This window comes from Muntiacus reevesi, chromosome 22, assembly GCF_963930625.1.
Source record: "Muntiacus reevesi chromosome 22, mMunRee1.1, whole genome shotgun sequence".
NCBI classification, from domain to species: domain Eukaryota; kingdom Metazoa; phylum Chordata; class Mammalia; order Artiodactyla; family Cervidae; genus Muntiacus; species Muntiacus reevesi.
Window position 1 is genome coordinate 23,603,345 of NC_089270.1, and position 20,035 is coordinate 23,623,379.

Consider the following 20,035-nt stretch of genomic DNA (forward strand, 5'->3'; position numbering starts at 1 on the left):
CGTGAACCCAAAACAACAAAGTAAATGGCAACGGGTCCACACCTATCAATAATTACCTTAAATGTAAATGGGTTGAATGCCCCAACCAAAAGACAAAGATTGGCTGAATGGATACAAAAACAAGACCCCTATATATGCTGTCTACAAGAGACCCACCTCAAAACCAGAGACACATACAGACTAAAAGTGAAGGGCTGGAAAAAAATAGTTCACGCAAACGGAGACCAAAAGAAAGCAGGAGTCGCAATACTCATATCAGATAAAATAGACTTTCAAATAAAGGATGTGAAAAGAGACAAAGAAGGACACTACATAATGATCAAAGGATCAATCCAAGAAGAAGATATAACAATTATAAATATATATGCACCCAACATAGGAGCACCGCAATATGTACGCCAAATGCTAACAAGTATGAAAGAGGAAATTAATAGTAACACAATAATAGTGGGAGACTTTAATACCCCACTCACAACTATGGATAGATCAACTAAACAGAAAATCAATAAGGAAACACAAACCTTAAATGATACAATGGACCAGCTAGACCTAATTGATATCTATAGGACATTTCACCCCAAAACAATCAAATTCACCTTTTTCTCAAGCGCACACGGAACCTTCTCCAGAATAGATCACATTCTGGGCCATAAATCTGGTCTTGGAAAATTCAAAAAAATTGAAATCATTCCAGTCATCTTTTCTGACCACAGTGCAGTAAGATTAGATCTCAATTACAGGAAAAAAATTGTTAAAAATTCAAACATATGGAGGCTAAATAACACGCTTCTGAATAACCAACAAATCATAGAAGAAATCAAAAAAGAAATCAAAATACGTATAGAAACGAATGAAAATGAAAGCACAACAACCCAAAACCTATGGGACACTGTAAAAGCAGTGCTAAGGGGAAGGTTCATAGCATTACAGGCGCACATCAAGAAACAAGAAAAAAGCCAAATAAATAACGTAACTCTACACCTAAAGCAATTAGAGAAGGAAGAAATGAAGAACCCCAGGGTTAGCAGAAGGAAAGAAATCTTAAAAATTAGGGCAGAAATAAATGCAAAAGAAACTAAAGAGACCATAGCAAAAATCAACAAAGCTAAAAGCTGGTTTTTTGAAAAAATAAACAAAATTGACAAACCATTAGCGAGACTCATTAAGAAACAAAGAGAGAAGAACCAAATTAACAAAATAAGAAATGAAAAGGGTGAGATCACAACAGACAACACTGAAATCCAAAAGATCATAAGAGACTACTACCAGCAGCTCTATGCCAATAAAATGGACAACTTGGATGAAATGGACAAATTCTTAGAAAAGTATAACTTTCCAAAACTGAACCAGGAAGAAATAGAAGATCTTAACAGAACCATCACAAGCAAGGAAATCGAAACTGTAATCAAAAATCTTCCAGTAAACAAAAGCCCAGGACCAGATGGCTTCACAGCTGAATTCTACCAAAAATTTAGAGAAGAGCTAACACCTATCTTACTCAAATTCTTCCAGAAAATTGCAGAAGAAGGTAAACTTCCAAACTCATTCTATGAGGCCACCATCACCCTAATTCCAAAACCAGACAAAGATGCCACAAAAAAAGAAAACTACAGGCCAATATCACTGATGAACATAGATGCAAAAATCCTTAACAAAATTCTAGCAAACAGAATCCAACAACATATTAAAAAAATCATACACCATGACCAAGTGGGCTTTATCCCAGGAATGCAAGGATTCTTTAATATCCGCAAATCGATCAAAGTAATACACCACATTAACAAATTGGAAGATAAAAACCATATGATTATCTCAATAGATGCAGAGAAAGCCTTTGACAAAATTCAACACTCATTTATGATTAAAACTCTCCAGAAAGCAGGAATAGAAGGAACATACCTCAACATAATAAAAGCTATATATGACAAACCTACAGCAAGCATCACCCTCAATGGTGAAAAATTGAAAGCATTTCCCCTGAAATCAGGAACAAGACAAGGATGCCCCCTCTCACCACTACTATTCAACATAGTGTTGGAAGTTTTGGCCACAGCAATCAGAGCAGAAAAAGACGTAAAAGGAATCCAGATAGGAAAAGAAGAAGTGAAACTCTCGCTGTTTGCAGATGACATGATCCTCTACATAGAAAACCCTAAAGACTCTTCCAGAAAATTACTAGAGCTAATCAATGAATATAGTAAAGTTGCAGGATATAAAATTAACACACAGAAATCCCTTGCATTCCTATATACTAACAATGAAAAAACAGAAAGAGAAATTAAGGAAACAATACCATTCACCATTGCAACAAAAAGAATAAAATACTTAGGAGTATATCTACCTAAAGAAACAAAAGACCTATACATAGAAAACTATAAAACATTGATGAAAGAAATCAAAGAGGACACAAACAGATGGAGAAACAGACCGTGTTCATGGATTGGAAGAATCAATATTGTCAAAATGGCTATTCTACCCAAAGCAATCTATAGATTCAATGCAATCCCTATCAAGCTACCAACGGTATTTTTCACAGAACTAGAACAAATAATTTCACAATTTGTATGGAAATACAAAAAACCTCGAATAGCCAAAGTAATCTTGAGAAAGAAGAATGGAACTGGAGGAATCAACCTGCCTGACTTCAGACTCTACTACAAAGCCACAGTCATCAAGACAGTATGGTACTGGCACAAAGACAGAAATATAGATCAATGGAACAGAATAGAAAGCCCAGAGATAAATCCATGAACCTATGGACACCTTATCTTTGACAAAGGAGGCAAGGATATACAATGGATAAAAGACAATCTCTTTAACAAGTGGTGCTGGGAAAACTGGTCAACCACTTGTAAAAGAATGAAACTAGAACACTTTCTAACACCATACACAAAAATAAACTCAAAATGGATTAAAGATCTAAATGTAAGACCAGAAACTCTAAAACTCCTAGAGGAGAACATAGGCAAAACACTCTCTGACATAAATCACAGCAAGATCTTCTATGACCCACCTCCCAGAATATTGGAAATAAAAGCAAAACTAAACAAATGGGACCTAATGAAACTTAAAAGCTTTTGCACAACAAAGGAAACTATAAGTAAGGTGAAAAGACAGCCCTCGGATTGGGAGAAAATAATAGCAAATGAAGAAACAGACAAAGGATTAATCTCAAAAATATACAAGCAACTCCTGAAGCTCAATTCCAGAAAAATAAATGACCCAATAAAAAAATGGGCCAAAGAACTAAACAGACATTTCTCCAAAGAAGACATACAGATGGCTAACAAACACATGAAAAGATGCTCCACATCACTCATTATCAGAGAAATGCAAATCAAAACCACAATGAGGTACCATTACACGCCAGTCAGGATGGCTGCTATCCAAAAGTCTACAAGCAATAAATGCTGGAGAGGGTGTGGAGAAAAGGGAACCCTCTTACACTGTTGGTGGGAATGCAAACTAGTACAGCCACTATGGAAAACAGTGTGGAGATTTCTTAAAAAACTGGAAATAGAACTACCATATGACCCAGCAATCCCACTTCTGGGCATACACACTGAGGAATCCAGATCTGAAAGAGACACGTGCACCCCAATGTTCATCGCAGCACTGTTTATAATAGCTAGGACATGGAAGCAACCTAGATGCCCATCAGCAGATGAATGGATAAGGAAGCTGTGGTACATTTACACCATGGAATATTACTCAGCCGTTCAAAAGAATTTATTTGAATCAGTTCTAATGAGATGGATGAAACTGGAGCCCATCATACAGAGTGAGGTGAGCCAGAAAGATAAAGAACATTACAGTATACTAACGCATATATGCGGAATTTAGAAAGATGGTAACGATGGCCCTATATGCAGGGCAGAAGAAGAGACGCAGAAGTACGGAACAGACTTTTGAACTCTGTGGGAGAAGGGGAGGGTGGGATGTTTCGAAAGAACAGTATGTATATTATCTGTGGTGAAACAGACCACCAGCCCAGGTGGGAGGCATGAGTCAAGTGCTCGGGCCTGTTGGGCTGGGGGGATCCAGAGGAATCGGGTGGAGAGGGAGGTGGGATGGGAGACCGGGATGGGGAATTCGTGTAGCTCTATGGCTGATTCATATCAATGTATGACAAAACCCACTGAAAAATAAAAAAATAAATTAAAAAAAAAATTTAAAAACAGTGATGTAACATAATAAATTATAACCTCAGTCAGAATGTCTGATTTTGATAGATAGCATTAACATATTATATAAGGGAAAAGCATAACAGTAAAAATGAGCTACAGATAGTAAGTGTAGTTGTTTGTATATAAGCATATTAATCCATCCTCTGATGGTATCATCTCAGTTTGGGATGAAAGTCATTCTCAAATCACAAATACTTGTTTTGTATATTTTTCTCTTAACAGCTGTAGCATAGGAAGAAGGGCTTATTTTGAATGCAGAGGACTAAATGCAGATTTACTGTATTAGTTAAGCATTTTTTGTGCTAATAAGGAGTGAACATTAATCAAAGCCTTATAAAATATACACTTTTGTATGTTTTATTTTCCTTCTTCAAAGACTACTAAGTCTCATGAACATGTTCTGTTTGTGTTTGCTTAAGTCATAAAATGGAGCATTAAGAAAGAAGCTCGAATAAGAGTGGTAGGATTCCTGATGTTATTTGTTGAAATGAATGAAATGACAAAAGTGGCATTAGGCTTCCTTATACAATTAAACCTTTGTAAATTGGGTCATTATATGAATGGTCTAACTTGTGATTTCAGTTTCTTTGTAGGATTTTCCTTTTTTTTTTTTTAAATCATGTATGAAGTAAACAGAAAGGGGGATACTTATCATCTAAAATATTTTCTTGAGGATTCCCCCAAGGTGTGTCTCAACAGTTAAATTTCACCTTATTCTCTATAATTTAAATCTTATTCTTATAGTTGAAACAATTATCCAGCTAGAGTTGGAGTGGGGGCTTCTGTTCCTTTCTTTTAATAAGTATGAATGGTTATCATTTTGTATAATCTTAGATTTCATGAAACATGGAACTCACAATTTCATACTGATTATAATAATTGTATATTTTCTGTCTCCAAGGATAACCATTGTTTCTTACTTTCAAGATCAATAAGAAGAGCTGTTTTCCTCCTTCTCATATTGATGGAGAGCATGTTAATGACAAATGAATAATTTGCTATTGAACCCAGTTGGACTTACCCTTTATACTGTGTAACATTCCTGAAAAAGCAAATATTATATATCTTCTGTTTCACAACTCTATCTCATGTAGAGTTATCTCATGTAGAGACGTGTTCTCAGAAAATTTATACTCTGTATCAGCTGACTGAATCATCCTGAATATCTGTTGTCTCCTTAGTCCTTCATTCGTTTTTATTTGTTAAAATGTTAGTTTTCCAAACTACAATCTTTGGTTGGCCTTTGATTTTAGAGTTTTGTCTGCTGATGATTCACATTTGGGAGTGAATCTCTAAAGTTAAAATCTCCCTTTAGACTTTCAAGTCAGGCACCAGTTCTGCTTTACTAGATGCAGCTTAGTTATCTCTGTGCTCTGGAATAAATTCCTTTTCGGTAAACTTCAGTTTGTTCTATGGTAAATGCCTGTATGCAGCCTTTTTCTCTTCTGTGAAGATTTATTTTTCTGGCAGAGCTATTTATTCTGTGTTCAGGTAATCAGTATGGAAGGGTAAGGACTTTTTAGAAATGAAAGAAAATCAGAGCCCTTCCAACCTTCTTTCATAACTTTAAGATGGTAAAAACAGGGTTGGTTTTATGAAGGAATTGAAGGAATAAAGTGTCCCTAATGAATGGTAGCTGTATATTCTCAGGGAGGTAAAACTTGAAATAATTCATCATCAGTTTTAATAACCACGTAGTGGTATTTTGTGTCTAAAAAAGGGGGAGGGAGTAGAATGGAGCATTTAAAACAGTGCTGTGATATATTTAAAAGAAGCAATGAAAATGGATTGCCTCTGAGATTCCTTTTTGTCTTCAAACTAGAAAAAGGAGTGCCTTTCTTCCATTTCCTGTTTTTCTCTGAAACATAGATACTGACATTTTGATAATGATTTTGATCATCCTGGCTCACCAAGTTAATTTTTAGAAATTCTATTTTGAGACTTGAGGAGTATGAGTGGTGGGTTGGGTATTTTAGGAGTTAGGATACGAAGAAGGCCAATTTAAAAACTGCATACATGGCCAGTCCAGTAAGCTGGAAATGTTGTGTTAAGTCACTTAAAAGACAAATTCAAACTCTATTAGTTTTACGAAAGAAAAGGTGTAAGTTTTAAATAATTTGAAATTCATGTCCTAAGGTAAAGCAATACTTTCTCTGATATAGGGGCCAAAGAGTTCCTCAAGCATTAAACATTCATGTCCCCAATAATAAAAAATTTATGACTTCAATAACTGTGAAAATTTCTACCTTTCTTCTACGAATTGCTTATCTCCCTTAAAATAAAAAGGAGTGTGACAGTGAAAGTTCTTTTACTATGTGAACTTTTAAATTCACTAAATATAATATAGAAAGAGTAACATTTTAAAGAAAATAATAAAATGAATAACGACATACCCGTTTATCTAGCATTCTCAGTACCTTTTTAAAAGTAGCATTTTAAAAACACAGTTGTTACTCATATAGGAGGCAAGGTACTTACTTCTATATTATCTAATGAGCATTTGTAAATCAATAAGTGAAAGATGAATCTATCAGAGAGCATTGTTGTTCATTCGCTAAGTAGTGTCTGACTCTTTGGGACTCCATGGACTGCAGCACACCTGGCTTCCCTGTCGTTCACTATCTCCTAGGGTTTGCTCATACTCATGACCATTGAGTCAGAGATGCCATCCAACCATATCATCCCCTGTCACTCCCTTCACCTCTTGCCCTCAGTCTCTCCCAGCACCAGAGTCTTTTCCAGTGAGTCGGCTCTTCACAACAGATGGCCGAAGTTTTGGAGCTTCAACATCAGTCCTACCAGTGTATTCAGGGTTGATTTCCTTTAGGATTGACTGGTTTGATCTCCTTGCTGTCCAAGGGACCCTGAAGAGTCTTCTCTAGCACCACAATTCAAAAGCATCAATTCTTTGGCGCTCAGCCTTCTTTATGGTCAAGCTCTCACAAACATACATGACTATTGGAAAAATCATAGCTTTGACTATGGGGACCTTTGTTGGCAAAATGATGTCTCTGACTTTTTTCTTTCTTTTTTTTTTCTTTTTTTGTCTCTGGCTTTTTAATACGCTCTTTGTCATAACTTTTCTTCCAGGGAGCATCTTTTAATTTCGTGGCTGCAGTCACTGTCTGCAGTGATTTTGGAGCCCAAGAAAATAAAATTTGTCACTGTTCTTACTTTTTCCCCATCTATTTGCCAGGAAGTGATGAGACCAGATGCCATGATCTTAGTTTTCTGAATGTTGAGTTTTAAGTCCGCTTTGTCATTCTCCTCTTTCACTTTCATCAAGAGGCTCTTTAGTTCCTCTTCACTTTGTGCCATTGGAATGGTATTGTCTGCATATCTGAGATTGTTGCTATTTCTCCAAGCAATCTTGCTTCTAGCTTGTGGATCTTCTAGCTCGACATTTCCCATGAAGTACTCTGCATATAAGTTAAATAAGCAGGATGACAATATACAACCTTGACATACTCCTTCCCTAATTTTGAACCAGTCTGTTGTTTCATGTCTGGTTCTAACTGTTGCTTCTTGTCCTGTATACAGGTTTCTCAGGAGACAGGTGAGGTGGTGGTATTCCCTTGTCTTTACGGGTTTTCCACAGTTTTTTGTGATCCACACAGTCAAAGATTTTAGTGTAGTCAATGAAACAGAAGTAGATTTTTTTTTTTGGCATTCCCTTGCATTTTCTAGGGATGTTGGCAATTTGATCTCTGGTTCCTCTGCCTTTTCTAAATCAAGATTATACATCTGGAAATTCTTTGTTCACGTACTGTTGAAGCCTAGTTTGAAGGATTTGAGCATGACCTTGCTAGCATGTGAAATGAGTTCAGTTGTATGGTAGTTTCAACAAGCTAAGTTAGCCAATTATTGTTTCATGGATAGTGGTAGAAGACATGAGACTCTTGGGTCAGAGACAAAGAACATTATCATGCAAGCTACCAGATGGGCCCAGACACACGTTGTGTACACAGTTTGCATTGCAGTTGAGTGATCCAAGTCCAAAGGTCCAGCGCTTTGCAAGCAAACAACAAATATTATAGCTAACTACATAAATCTAGTCCTGCTTCCCCAGAGGTGCAAAGAGTTACATGGATGTAGTACTCTGGCTGCCTTGACCTATTTATTAATAGTTGCCTATTTAGCTACAGAACCCGCTCCGTATCATGAGACAGATAAAGCTCAGAATCAGTTACACTCTCAAAGAATGAGGAGGGGAACAGAGGGACACTGATGGACTGCTTTTCCCAACAGTGTTTTAAAGAGATTTTTCTTGTATGTTGACAAATAAGATAGACCTGTATTTTACTGTTCTTATTTAATTTTCTCAAAGAGTTCGTATAGTATGTAATTAATCCATTTCTTGAAATTTTTGTGGAACAAGGCTATAAAACTATCATTACCTGGTGAAACTATCACCTCAGTGTATTTGTAGTTATAAGAACTCTCAAGTCCTTCTAATTGTTCTTGAGTCAGTTTTGCTGGACCATATCTGTAATATTGAAATTTTTTAGCTTTTTAAAGTTATCAGATTTGTTTGCATAAAAGTGTTCATGATATTCTCTAAATATATTTTTAAGTTCTGTTTATATTACCCCTTTCTTCATTAGTAAGATTATTTGTGCCTTTTTTTCTAATTTATTTCCTCAGGAGTTTGTCAGTTATGTTCTTTTCAGTGAATCAGCGTTGCCTTTTATTTTTTAAAAACTGGTCTGTTTTTGTTTTTCTTTATTCTGTTGTTCCATTTATCAATATTACAATTTTTTTCCTGTTTAAGTTGGATATACAGCTTATTCATACTTGGATTTCCCTCTTTGAAAATACATAAAAGTATTTAAGATCATACTTTTTTTTGTCAAGACTGTAAATTTACTGGGCAGTTTTCTGGCATCCCATGATTTTGATATGAAACATTCTCATTGTTTTGGCCTAAGTATTATTATTATGTGTGCCTGCCAAGTCTCTTCAGTTGTGTCCAACTCTTTGTGACCCTATGGACTGTAGCACTGCAGGCTCCACTGTCCATGGGATTCTCTAGGCAAGGATCCTGGAGTAAGTAGCTATGCCCTCCTCCAGGGCATCTTTCCAACTCAGGGATTGAACCTGTGTCTCTTATGTCCCCTGCATTGGCAGGAAGGTCCTTTACCATTTACACTGCCTGGGAAGCTTTATTATTAATACAGGTTATCATATCTTCTTTGACTCATCAGTTATTTAAAATTTCCATGGATGTGTGACTTTAGATTAGCTTTCTTTTATTGTTAGCTTTAAACTTAATTGCATTATAGGCAGTTAAGGTAGCCTGTATGAATCAGTTCTTTTACATCTATTCTTGCTTTATGGCCTTGTATGTGATCAATTTTTATAAATGTTTTACTGCATCTGATAAGAGTATTGTTTCCCTAATCGTTAGGTACACATCTATATATATTTTTCCATTATATCAAATTTGTTGGTGTTCCTCAGATTTTCTGTATCTTTATAAATTTTTGGCTGTTTGCTTTTTGAATATTTTAAGTTGTATATGCTAACATTTCCATTTAAATTCTGGATTTGTTCGTTTCCCCATGCAGTTTTGTCAGCCTTTGCTTTATAGCCTTTGAGATTATTTTGTTAGGTATACCATCTATGCCTGTATATTTCTCTTGTTGTTCAGTTGTTAAGTCGTGTCTGACTTTTTGTGACCCCATGGACTGTAGCATGCCCGCTTTCCCTCTTCCTCACTATTTTCCAGAGTTTGCTCAAATTCATATCCATTGAATCAGTGATGCTATCCAGCCACCTCCTCCTCTCTCTCCTTTTGCCTTCAATCTTTCCCAGCATCAGGGTCTTTTCCAGTGAGTTGGTTGTTCACATCAGGTGACCAAAAGTATTGCTCTACCTTCAGGTAAATTGAACCTGATATTAGGTTGTGAGCCTTTTGTTAGTATTTTTATCTTATAGTCTTTGTTATCTAATATAATAGCTATGCAAGTTTTCTTTTGGAAATTGTTTGAATGTGTCTTTTTTCATTTGTTTACTTTCAGTCTTTTTGTGTACTTACACTTAGATGTCTCTTACAAATAGTATATAATTGTTCTTTGTTCTTAATCTAGTCTGACTTTTTTTGTTTTTAATGTGTGGGTTCAGACCAGTTGCCTTGACTCTATTCCAGTTGTTGATATTCTTGTATTGTTGCCATCCTACTTTTTGATTCCATTCTTTGTGTGATTTTTCTCGTTTTGCCTTTCTAAAAACAGATTCCCCGCCCCCCCCCCCCCCAACCTTGTTCATTCCTCAACCTGTATACTTCTGTTGGTTTGAGATTTGTACATTTTATTTCTGGATTCTTAGAGGTCACTCTTGAAATGGTATATTGAATATATTTTTGAAAAAATTAAATTTTTATCAGCTTTTTACTAAACTATTTGCATGGAGTGAAAATGACCTTTGTTGACAGACATTCACATTTGGTAAACGTTAACAGATATATGCAGTTGCATAACCACCAGTACAGTTGAGAGATAAGATTGTTCTGTTATCCTCCAGAATTCATTTGTGTTCGTTGAAGTCAACACCTTCTCCCACTATCAGCCCTTGGCAAGTACTTTTCCAGAAGTGTCATGTATGGAAACATTGTGTGTAAACTTCTGAGTCAGGATTCTTTCATTTAGCTTAATGTATTTGAGGTTCATCCCTGTTGTGTATTTCGATAGTCCATTTCTGTTGCTGAGTAGTAACTGACTGTGTGGATATGCTACTAAATTTTATTTGTTCACAAGTTGAAGGACATTTGGGTTGTTTCCAGTTATGGTTGATTAGGGATAAAGGCACTGGAAACATTTATATAGATTTCTCTGTGAAGTAAGTTTCTCTTTTCCTTGGGTAAATAGGAGTGGAACTGCCAGGTGGTATGGTAAATGTATGTTAAACCTCATAAGAAACTGCCAGACTGTTTATCTGGCTGATAATGGAGCATAGTGGATTTTTCATTTTGTATTCCTGCCAAATGTATGAGAGGGTTTTATTTGGCCGTGCCTTCTTGTCAGCACTTTTTGGTATTATCAGTATGTTCTATTTTTTTTCATCCTAGTAGGATATAGTAATATCTCATCGTGGTTTAAATTTGTCATTTCTCTGATGAGTAATTATGGCAACTTTTGCCTAATTGATATTTTCTAATCACTGAGATTTTGAGAGTTCATTAAATGTTCTGGATTCAAGTCCTTTTTAAAGTATGTTTTACAGATGCTTTCTCCAGTCTATGGCTTGTATGTTTATTTTCTCAATTAGAAACTTTATAAAGCAATTTTCTATGTCGCTGCAGTTCCATTTATCACTTGTTTTCATCTGTGGATTGTCTTTGGTGTCATACCTAAGAGGTATTATTTGCCTTATCCAAGTACGTGAAGATTTTCTTTTAGAAATTTTATAGTTAGGTTTAACATATAGGTCTGTGCTTTGTTTTGAGTTAATTTTTTTGTATATGGTGCAAAGTTTGTTTGTTTGCATATGCACACCCAGTCATTCCAGCTGTTCATTGAAAAAGTTATACTTTCTACATGATTTTTCTTGCAACTTTGACAAAGCTTATTAGACCCAAAGATGTGTGGGTCTACTGTTAGATATATTATCCTGTCCACTGATCTATGCAAATACCAAAATACTGTAGCTTTATGATAAGCTCTGAGATTAAATAGTATGAGTTCTCAATTCTGTAGTTATTTTTCAAAATTGCATTGACACATCTAAATGCTTTGCATTTCCATGTAAGTTTTAGAATCAGCTTATAATTTTTGCAAAATATTCTGTTGGAATTTTTATTGAAATTGTATTGAATATGTAGATCAGTTTGGAGGAGAATAAATATCTTAATCTTGACACTTAATATTGACTCTTCCAATCTATGAACTGTGTACCTCTTCATTTATGCAAGTTTTCTTTATTCCTTCAATGTTTTGTAGTTTTCAGCATGCAGATCTTGCAAATACTTTGCTAGATTTATATATTTTTGCTGGGTTTGCTGTTTATTTGATGTTATTGTAAATGATGTTGCCTTTTAAATGTCCAGTTATTCACTGATATTTTATAGAATTAAAATGCAGTTTATTTAAATGTATACTGACCTTGTCCCTTGAAACATGTGTAAACTTATTACTTCTAGGAACTTTTACAGCCTTTTACTCTGTGAGTACAGATCTTTCCATTTCTTTCTTTCTGTGTTTTTTTTTTTTCTTGCTTTATCGCACTGCCAGGGACAGTGTTAAATAGGAATGATGACATTGCACACCCTTGCTGCACTCTCAGTCTTAGGGAGAAACAGTGTTCAGTCTTTCGTGGTGAATTATGTTATTAGTAGCTGCAGGTTTTCTGGTAGGTGCTTTTTCAGGTTAAGTAAATTTCCCTTCTGTTACTTTGGGCTTTCCTTGTGACTCAACTGGTAAAGAATCCTCCTGCAATGCAGGAGTCCTGGGTTTGATCCCTGGGTTGGAAAGATCCTCTGGAGAAGGGAAAGGCTACTCACTCCAGTATTCTAGACTGGAGAATTCCACGGACTGTAGGTGGCAAAGAGCCGGACATGACTTTCACTTTTCACTTTTCTATGACTTCACTTTTGCTTAGGATTTTTGTCATTAATACAAGTTGAATTTAGTCAAATACTTTCTCTGCAAGTGTTGAGATGATCATGACTTTTTTTCTTTACTTTATTTGCTGAATTACACTGGTGGTTTTTCAGTAATAATCAGCCTTCTATCAATAAATAGAACTCTCCTTCTTGTCCCATTTTAAATACCACTTGACCATAATGTGTTCTGTTTTTAATATATTATTGAAATACTGTATTGCTAGTGTTTTGTTGAAGATGTATACATTTATGATAGTAAGACATTCTGTAGTATGTTTTTTGCAATGCTTTTGTTTGGCTTGATACCAGGATACTGCTGATTTTGTAAATTGAATGGAAAAGTGTTACTCAGACATCTTGAATAGTTTCCATTTGTATTATTGCTTTCTTACCTTATGGGATGAATTTTCCAGTAAAAATATATGGGCCTGAAATTTTTTTTGTTGAAAAGTTTTTAACTACTAATTCAGTTTTTCATTAATACCAGACGTTGGGGTTATCCTTGTCTCAGTGTAGCCACTTGTGCTCTCTTGGTTACTGTTTATAGGGTGTATCTCCTTCTGTAAAAGATTACTTCCAGTCTATCTTTGTCTTTATAGTGTGCCTTTTCTAGACAGCATATAAGTCTTGTTTTATTAGTCATTCTCCAGTTCTCTGCTTTTTAATTGAGTTTAATCCACTTGCATCTAATGTGTTTGCTAATAAAGTAGGATTCATGTCAGTTATTTTGCTATTTGTTTTCTGTATGTGTTATGTTCTTTTTGTTCCACTGTTCCTCAATTAATGCCTTCTTTGTGCTAGATGGATATTTTCCAATGTACGAATTTAATTCCCTTGTTTCTTTTGCTGTATTATTTTGAGTTATTTTCTTAGTGATTACCGTAAGGATTACAATTAACATCTTAGTTTACAGTAATTTCATTTGGATTAGTAGCAATTTAATTTCAGTAATATAAAAGAACGTTGCATCTGTATCTCCATTCACTTCTCTTTTATGTTGCTATCATTACAAATATTTTTTTACGTTGTATGCCTGTCAACATAGATTTGTAATTATTGCTATGTACAGTTATCTCTTATATTAGATAGGAGGGGAAAAGTTAGAAAATTAAATTTACACTGTCTTTTATATGTTAGTGTGTGGAATACTTTTACTGGTGCTCTGATTTTCATATGGATTCAAGTTACTATTCTGTTTTCTTTCAGTTCAGCTAACAGAATCTGTTTAGTATTTCCTGAGGGGTTAGTATGTTAGTGAGAAACTCAGGTTTTGTTTATTTGGGAATATCTTACTGTCCCCTTTATTTTTGAAGGATATTTCTGCTGGATATAGAATTCCTGGTTATAGTTCTTTTTATTTTTCCTTTAGTACTTGGGATGTGTAATTCTACTGCCTTTCAGCTTCTATAGTTTCTGATGAGAAATCAGATGTTAATCTTATTTTGAGGCTCTGTACACCATGTGTCACTTCTATCTTAGATTCTTTGACTTTGCACAGTTTATTATAATTTGTCCAGGGCCTCTCTTACATTTTATTTTACTTGGAGTTTATTTGACTTCTTCTGTTAATGTTTTTCATTGAATTTGGGTTGCTTTTGACCATTATTTCTTTAAATTTTTTTCCTGTCCTTTTCTCTCCTCCTCTTCTGGGACTCTCATTATGTATAATTTGGTATACTTGTCTGATAGATCTCTGAGCTCTGTTAATTTTTTTCATTCTTTTTTCTTTCTTTTCCTCAGACTGTGTAATTTCAGATAACTTCTCTTCACGGTCACAGATCTTTTCTTCTACCCGTCCGGTACTGCTTTTGAGCCCTTCTAGTGATTTTTTTAAAAGTTTTATAATTTCTATTTTGTTCCTTTTATAATTTCTGTTTATTTTTTGATATTTTTTATTTGGTGAGATGTCATTGTCATACTTTATTTCTCTAGGCATGTTTTCTTCAGCTCTTTAAGCATATTAAAATAGTAGATTTCAAAGTCTTTTCTAGTAAATCCTTGGGTACAGTTTTTATTGTTCTTAGGGACAGTTTGCATTGATGGGTCTCTTCCCTGTGTTTGGGACATACTCTCTTGTTTCTTTGCGTGTTTTGTAGGTTCTTTTGTTAAGAACTGGGCATTTAAAATAACGTGGCAACTTTGAAATTAGACTCTTTCCCCTTCTGGGGTTGTCTGTTGTTGCTGCTGCTTGTGTATGCTGTTGTTGCTTTAGTGACTTCTCAGAACTAACTTTGTATGCTTCATCATGTGTGGCCATTGAAGTCTTTATTCAGTTTATGGTCAGCTAATGCTTGGCCAGAGATTTTGATAAATGCCTGTAACCAGCAAGTCTCCCACTCTTGGCCAAGTGGCTCAGTGTGTGTTTGGGGGCAAACAATCAGTAATCAGCCAGGAAGTTTATAATTCTGCCTCGTCCTTCACGTCTTTCATTGCATAACCTCAAGGTCAGACAGAGGTGAGAGCTTAGGCTGTTTTTAGGCTTTTTCCTAAACATGTGCATAGGTCTCCATATACATATTACCTTCTGGAGTCCCAGGAATATGTCAGAACTTTTCAGAGCCCATATTTACATGTCATTTCCAAGCTTTTTCTTTTAAACCTTTTGGCTAGTCTGCTATTTGCTCCAGATGTTTCCTTGATCTTGGGCACCTACAACTTTAAGACATTTGCCAATGATAACTTCCTCCCTCTCCTCTAGGAAGAAGTCTTTTAACTCTCAACAAGAGTCAGCTTCCAATCTCTTTACATATTGGAGCAGAAAACAAAGTACTGCTCTCTCTAGAGCTCCAATTTATTGTACATTAAGATTTCTTGTTGTAAGTCCCATATTTTTGTTGTCTCATGTTTACATCTTTTTGATGCTCAGTGGTGCATTCTGGGTAATTTCTTTGGATATAGTTTTCCTGTTCATTTGTTTTCTTTTCCGCTGGTATAATCTACCACCTAACTCATTCATCTCTGGAGAAGGAAATGGCTACCCACTCCAGTACTCTTGCCTGGAAATTCCCATGGATGGAGGAGTGTGGTAGGCCCATGGGGTTGCAAAGAGTCGAACACGACTGAGCAACTTCAACTCATTCATGGTGTCTTGTTTTGTTTTGTTTTTGTTATTTTGGGGGCTTCCCTAGTGGCTCAGACGGTAAAGAACCAACCTGCAGTGCAGGAGACCTGGGTTCAGTCCCTGGGTCAGAAAGATCCCCTGTAGAAGGGAATGACAACCCACTCCAGTGTTATTGCCTGGAGAATTCTGTGGGTAGAGCAGCCTGGCATGCCGTAGTCCCTGGGGTTGGAAAGAATTGGACACAGCTGAGCTACTAACATACTTGGGCAGCCCCACACAGCATGTGGGATCTTAGTTCCCCAGCCAGGAATCTAACCTGTGCCCCCACAGTGGAAGTATGGATTCTTAACTACTGGACTCCCAGGAAAGTCCCTCATTCATGGATGGTCCCCATGCCCCAGTACTTTATTAGTTATGATTACATGCTTGCATGCACACTCAGTTGCTTCAGTTGTGTCCAGCTCTGTGACCCTGTGGACCATAACCGCCAGGCTCTTCTGTCCATGGGATACTCCAGGCAAGAATACTGGAGTGGGTAGCTATACCCTCCTCCAGGGGATCTTCCCAACCTAGGGATTGAACTTGCATCTCCTGCATTGCAGGTGAATTCTTTAGCACTGAGCCGCCAGGGAAGCCCAATTACATATAGTAAAATACCTAAATACTTGAGGATGCTGCTTGGCTAATTTTGACAAAAACACCCATCTGTGTAACCACTACCTAGCTCAAGATGTAGAACATTTCCATCAACCCAGGAAGTTTCCTTTTCCACTTTCAAGTCAGTTGGAAACAGCTAACCAGGTTTTCATCATGGTTGTATTATTTTACACTTCCACCAGGATCCTGCAACTTCTGAGAGTTCCAGGTTCTCCACTTTCTTTCTAATCACTTCATGGTCAGTGTCATTTAATTTTAGATACTTGTGTTGGTGTGTGTTGTATTGAAGATTGTTTGTTTTAATAGTTAGAACCTTCATTTCTGGAAGTTCTACACTTTCTGTTTTTTCAAATCTGGTTACTATTTTTTCATGCTTGTCTTAACAAATGCTGTCTTTATTTCTTAAGAAAACATTTAGGCTGTTAACAGTAGCTTGTTTTGTTTTTAGTATTCCGATATCCCTGATCACTGTCATTAAAAAAATTCTTATTTCCTTCTATATTTCACTAACTCATCTTGGTAATGATAAGTTTTCTTTTCACTTGAAGGATCTTCCTTTTCTTCATGTGTAATATAAATATTCTAACTAGGAAGACCCTCCTTTTTTATAGTATTACTCATTCTTTCTCACACAAAGGCTGTTTTTCTTTCATTTAGAATATTGTCTTCAAAGATACATGTGGAACTTATGGGGTTACTTCAAAGTGCCAATTTTTGTGATATTACTTCAGAATTGACCAAGATTAATATGTATATGTGTGTGTGTGTGTGTATATATGTAATTTTGACATACCCAAATTATACATATGCAGTATAAACAGTGAAATTTGAAAGAAATAGATCTTTTGAAGTTTTTCTTTATGACTATCTCACCAGAGTATTTAATTCATATGACTTCTTTCATTTTATTTAACAGACTGAGTACAGTAAAATTCACTTTAAAAAATTGGTGTTTTGTTTTATCGTGTATGTTTGTTTTGTCTTCCAGTTGTAACTCTTAACAGATTTTATTTTTCTTTTGTTTAGGCAATCCTTTATCACAGGATATTCTCAATTTATACCAGGACCCAGATGGAACCCGAAAGCTACTGAACTTCATGCTTGACAATCTTGCAGGTAAATGTTAATTACAAAGCAGTAAACTCTACAGATATTATTGTTAACTAAGTATCCCATGCTGCTTAAAAACATCTGATCAGGTTTTAAAACTGCTTATAGGATGGAAGTTCTGGCATTAGTCTATCCCATGGTAGTGGGACATTCTTCTTTGCACAGACTCAGTGCTTTATATATACCAAGCAATATATTAGGAGCATTAGTTATGATATCTTGTCAAATCTTTTAAGGAATCTAGGAGATAGGAATTTTTACTGGCATTCTGAGATCAAGAGAATAAAGTAATTGACTTAAATAGGTGGCTGGCTGATGTCAAAGCTGTGAACCCAAGATCTTCTTGCTCTTAACCGCAAAGATACATAGTTATCAGTTGTTTGAATTGGATGCAGAATGCTTGGAACCCACAGGTGGTGCACATTTTTCATGAATGAAATGATTTGATTCACTCACCTTTGTGGAAATTATGCCAGCAAGATTTTAATCACATCACATTTATCTGATTAATATAGTTGTATTCCAAATGAAAAATCTTTAATGTAAGAAAGCTTTTAAGTATTTTGACTTAATTTTTTTTTTTTTTTTGCTTAAACAAAGTACAGGTAAAATAATGGAGATGCTGCTAAATTCAGGTGTTTTTCTTGAAATAATACCTTTCTAAAATAAAGAATCCTGAAACAGTGCTAGAGACATCTAGATTCAAGCATAGAGGCCGTCATCACAATTTTTTTGCAGTACTCTTTTTTAATTCTGTCATGGAAGACACCCATCTACATATATGAAAATTTTTTTAAAATAGTAAGATTTACAATAAGGGGAAATCAAATTAATGTTATTTAAAATTTTCTTGTCTACAAAGACAAAGCTGGTTGATGGAGACATCAAATTTATTAAAGAAGTCCTTTTAGTAAGAAGAATATGTGGCCATTTATGTTGTATACAAAGCATGTGTTTGTTATTTTCTTCTTTTGAAGTAATATCTGTACTGTCTGTATGAATATACCCTATTGACCCAGCCATATGGCATATGTGGTGTGTGTGTGTGTGTGTGTGTGATTTTTAAAGAGTTTTTCTTGTGTTTTAAATATAAGCTGTTTGTTGCTACATATGTTGCAAGTATCTTTTCCCATGCTCTTATTGCTTTTTCATTCTCTTAGTTTGTCTGTTGATGAACAGCAAAAGTTTAACATACTCTGCTTTATTGATCTTTTTAGTATGATACTGCTTTTGTGTCCTCTTTAAGAATTTTTCCCTACCTCAAGCTCATGGATGTTTTATCCTGTGTTATTACCTAAAAGCTCTGTTTTTTACTTGCAACATTTAGAGCTGTAATCCTCCTGGAATTGATGTTTGTGTAACACAGGATTCAATTTTTATAACTTTTTCATTTGTATATTAAATGAACGCATAGCCATTTATTGAAAAGGCCGTCCTTTCATTACTATTTCTTGTGCCCTTTTGTCATGAACTATCAATGTTTGTATGGATCTATTTCTAGAACCTCTGTTTTTTGTTATCTTCTGTTAGTCTTTATGGCAATATAAAGTTGTTATTTATGGTAGCTTTGTAAAATGTTTTAAGATGCAGTAGAATAAGTCTTCCCTCTTGATTTGATTATAAAGTCTTGGCTTATTTTGGTCCCATGCTTATTTTGTCTTAAATTTTCATTAAAATTGCTAGAAACAGCCTTTCAAATTTCTCCACTCACCCAAGTGTAAGTGTAGGACTTTTTATTGGGGATGCAGTGGACTGTTGAGCAACACAGGTTTGAGCTGCACAGGTCCACTTAGATGCAGATTTCTTTCAATGAATAGTACTATAGGATCTAAATTTGGTTGAATCTGTGATGTGAAACAGAGGATACGAAGGGCTGTAAGGTATTATGTGAAGTTTTGACTGTGCAGGGGTCAGGGTCACTACCCTACCCCTGTTTTGTTCAAGAATCTCCTGTAGGTTGCTTTGGAAAGAATCAGTATATTTGCAATACTGCATTTTCTTCTTCTTTTTTTAACTTTTCAGTTCAGTTCAGTCACTTGGTCGTGTCTGATTCTTTGCGACCGCATGGACTGCAGCAAGGCAGGCCTCCCTGTCCATCACCAACTCCTGGAGTTTACTCAAACTCATGTCCATTGAGTCAGTGATGCCATCCAACCATCTCATCCTCTGTCGTCCTCTTCTTCTCCCACTTTCACTCTTTCCCCGCATCAGGGTCTTTTCACATGAGTCAGCCCTTTGCATCAGGTGACCAAAGTATTGGAGCTTCAGCTTCAATATCAGTTCCTTCTGATGAATATTCAGGACTGATCTCCGTTAGGATGGGCTGGTTGGATCTCCTTGCAGTCCAAGGGACTCTCAAGAGTCTTCTCCAACACCACAGTTCAAAAGGATCAATTCTTCGGCACTCATCTTTCTTTATAG

The 20,035-nt window shown here is 35.7% G+C and overlaps 1 protein-coding gene across 4 annotated transcripts in view; it reads left to right on the forward strand.

Moving 5' to 3' along the window:
* Positions 1-20,035, forward strand: part of CNOT6L (CCR4-NOT transcription complex subunit 6 like) — a 120,181-nt gene that overhangs the window by 54,421 nt on the left and 45,725 nt on the right. For all 4 annotated transcript variants that reach the window (XM_065914751.1, XM_065914752.1, XM_065914748.1 and 1 more), the window contains exon 5: positions 17,531-17,620. In XM_065914751.1, the coding sequence (XP_065770823.1) occupies positions 17,531-17,620 (90 nt within the window). The remainder of the gene's footprint in view (positions 1-17,530; positions 17,621-20,035) is intronic.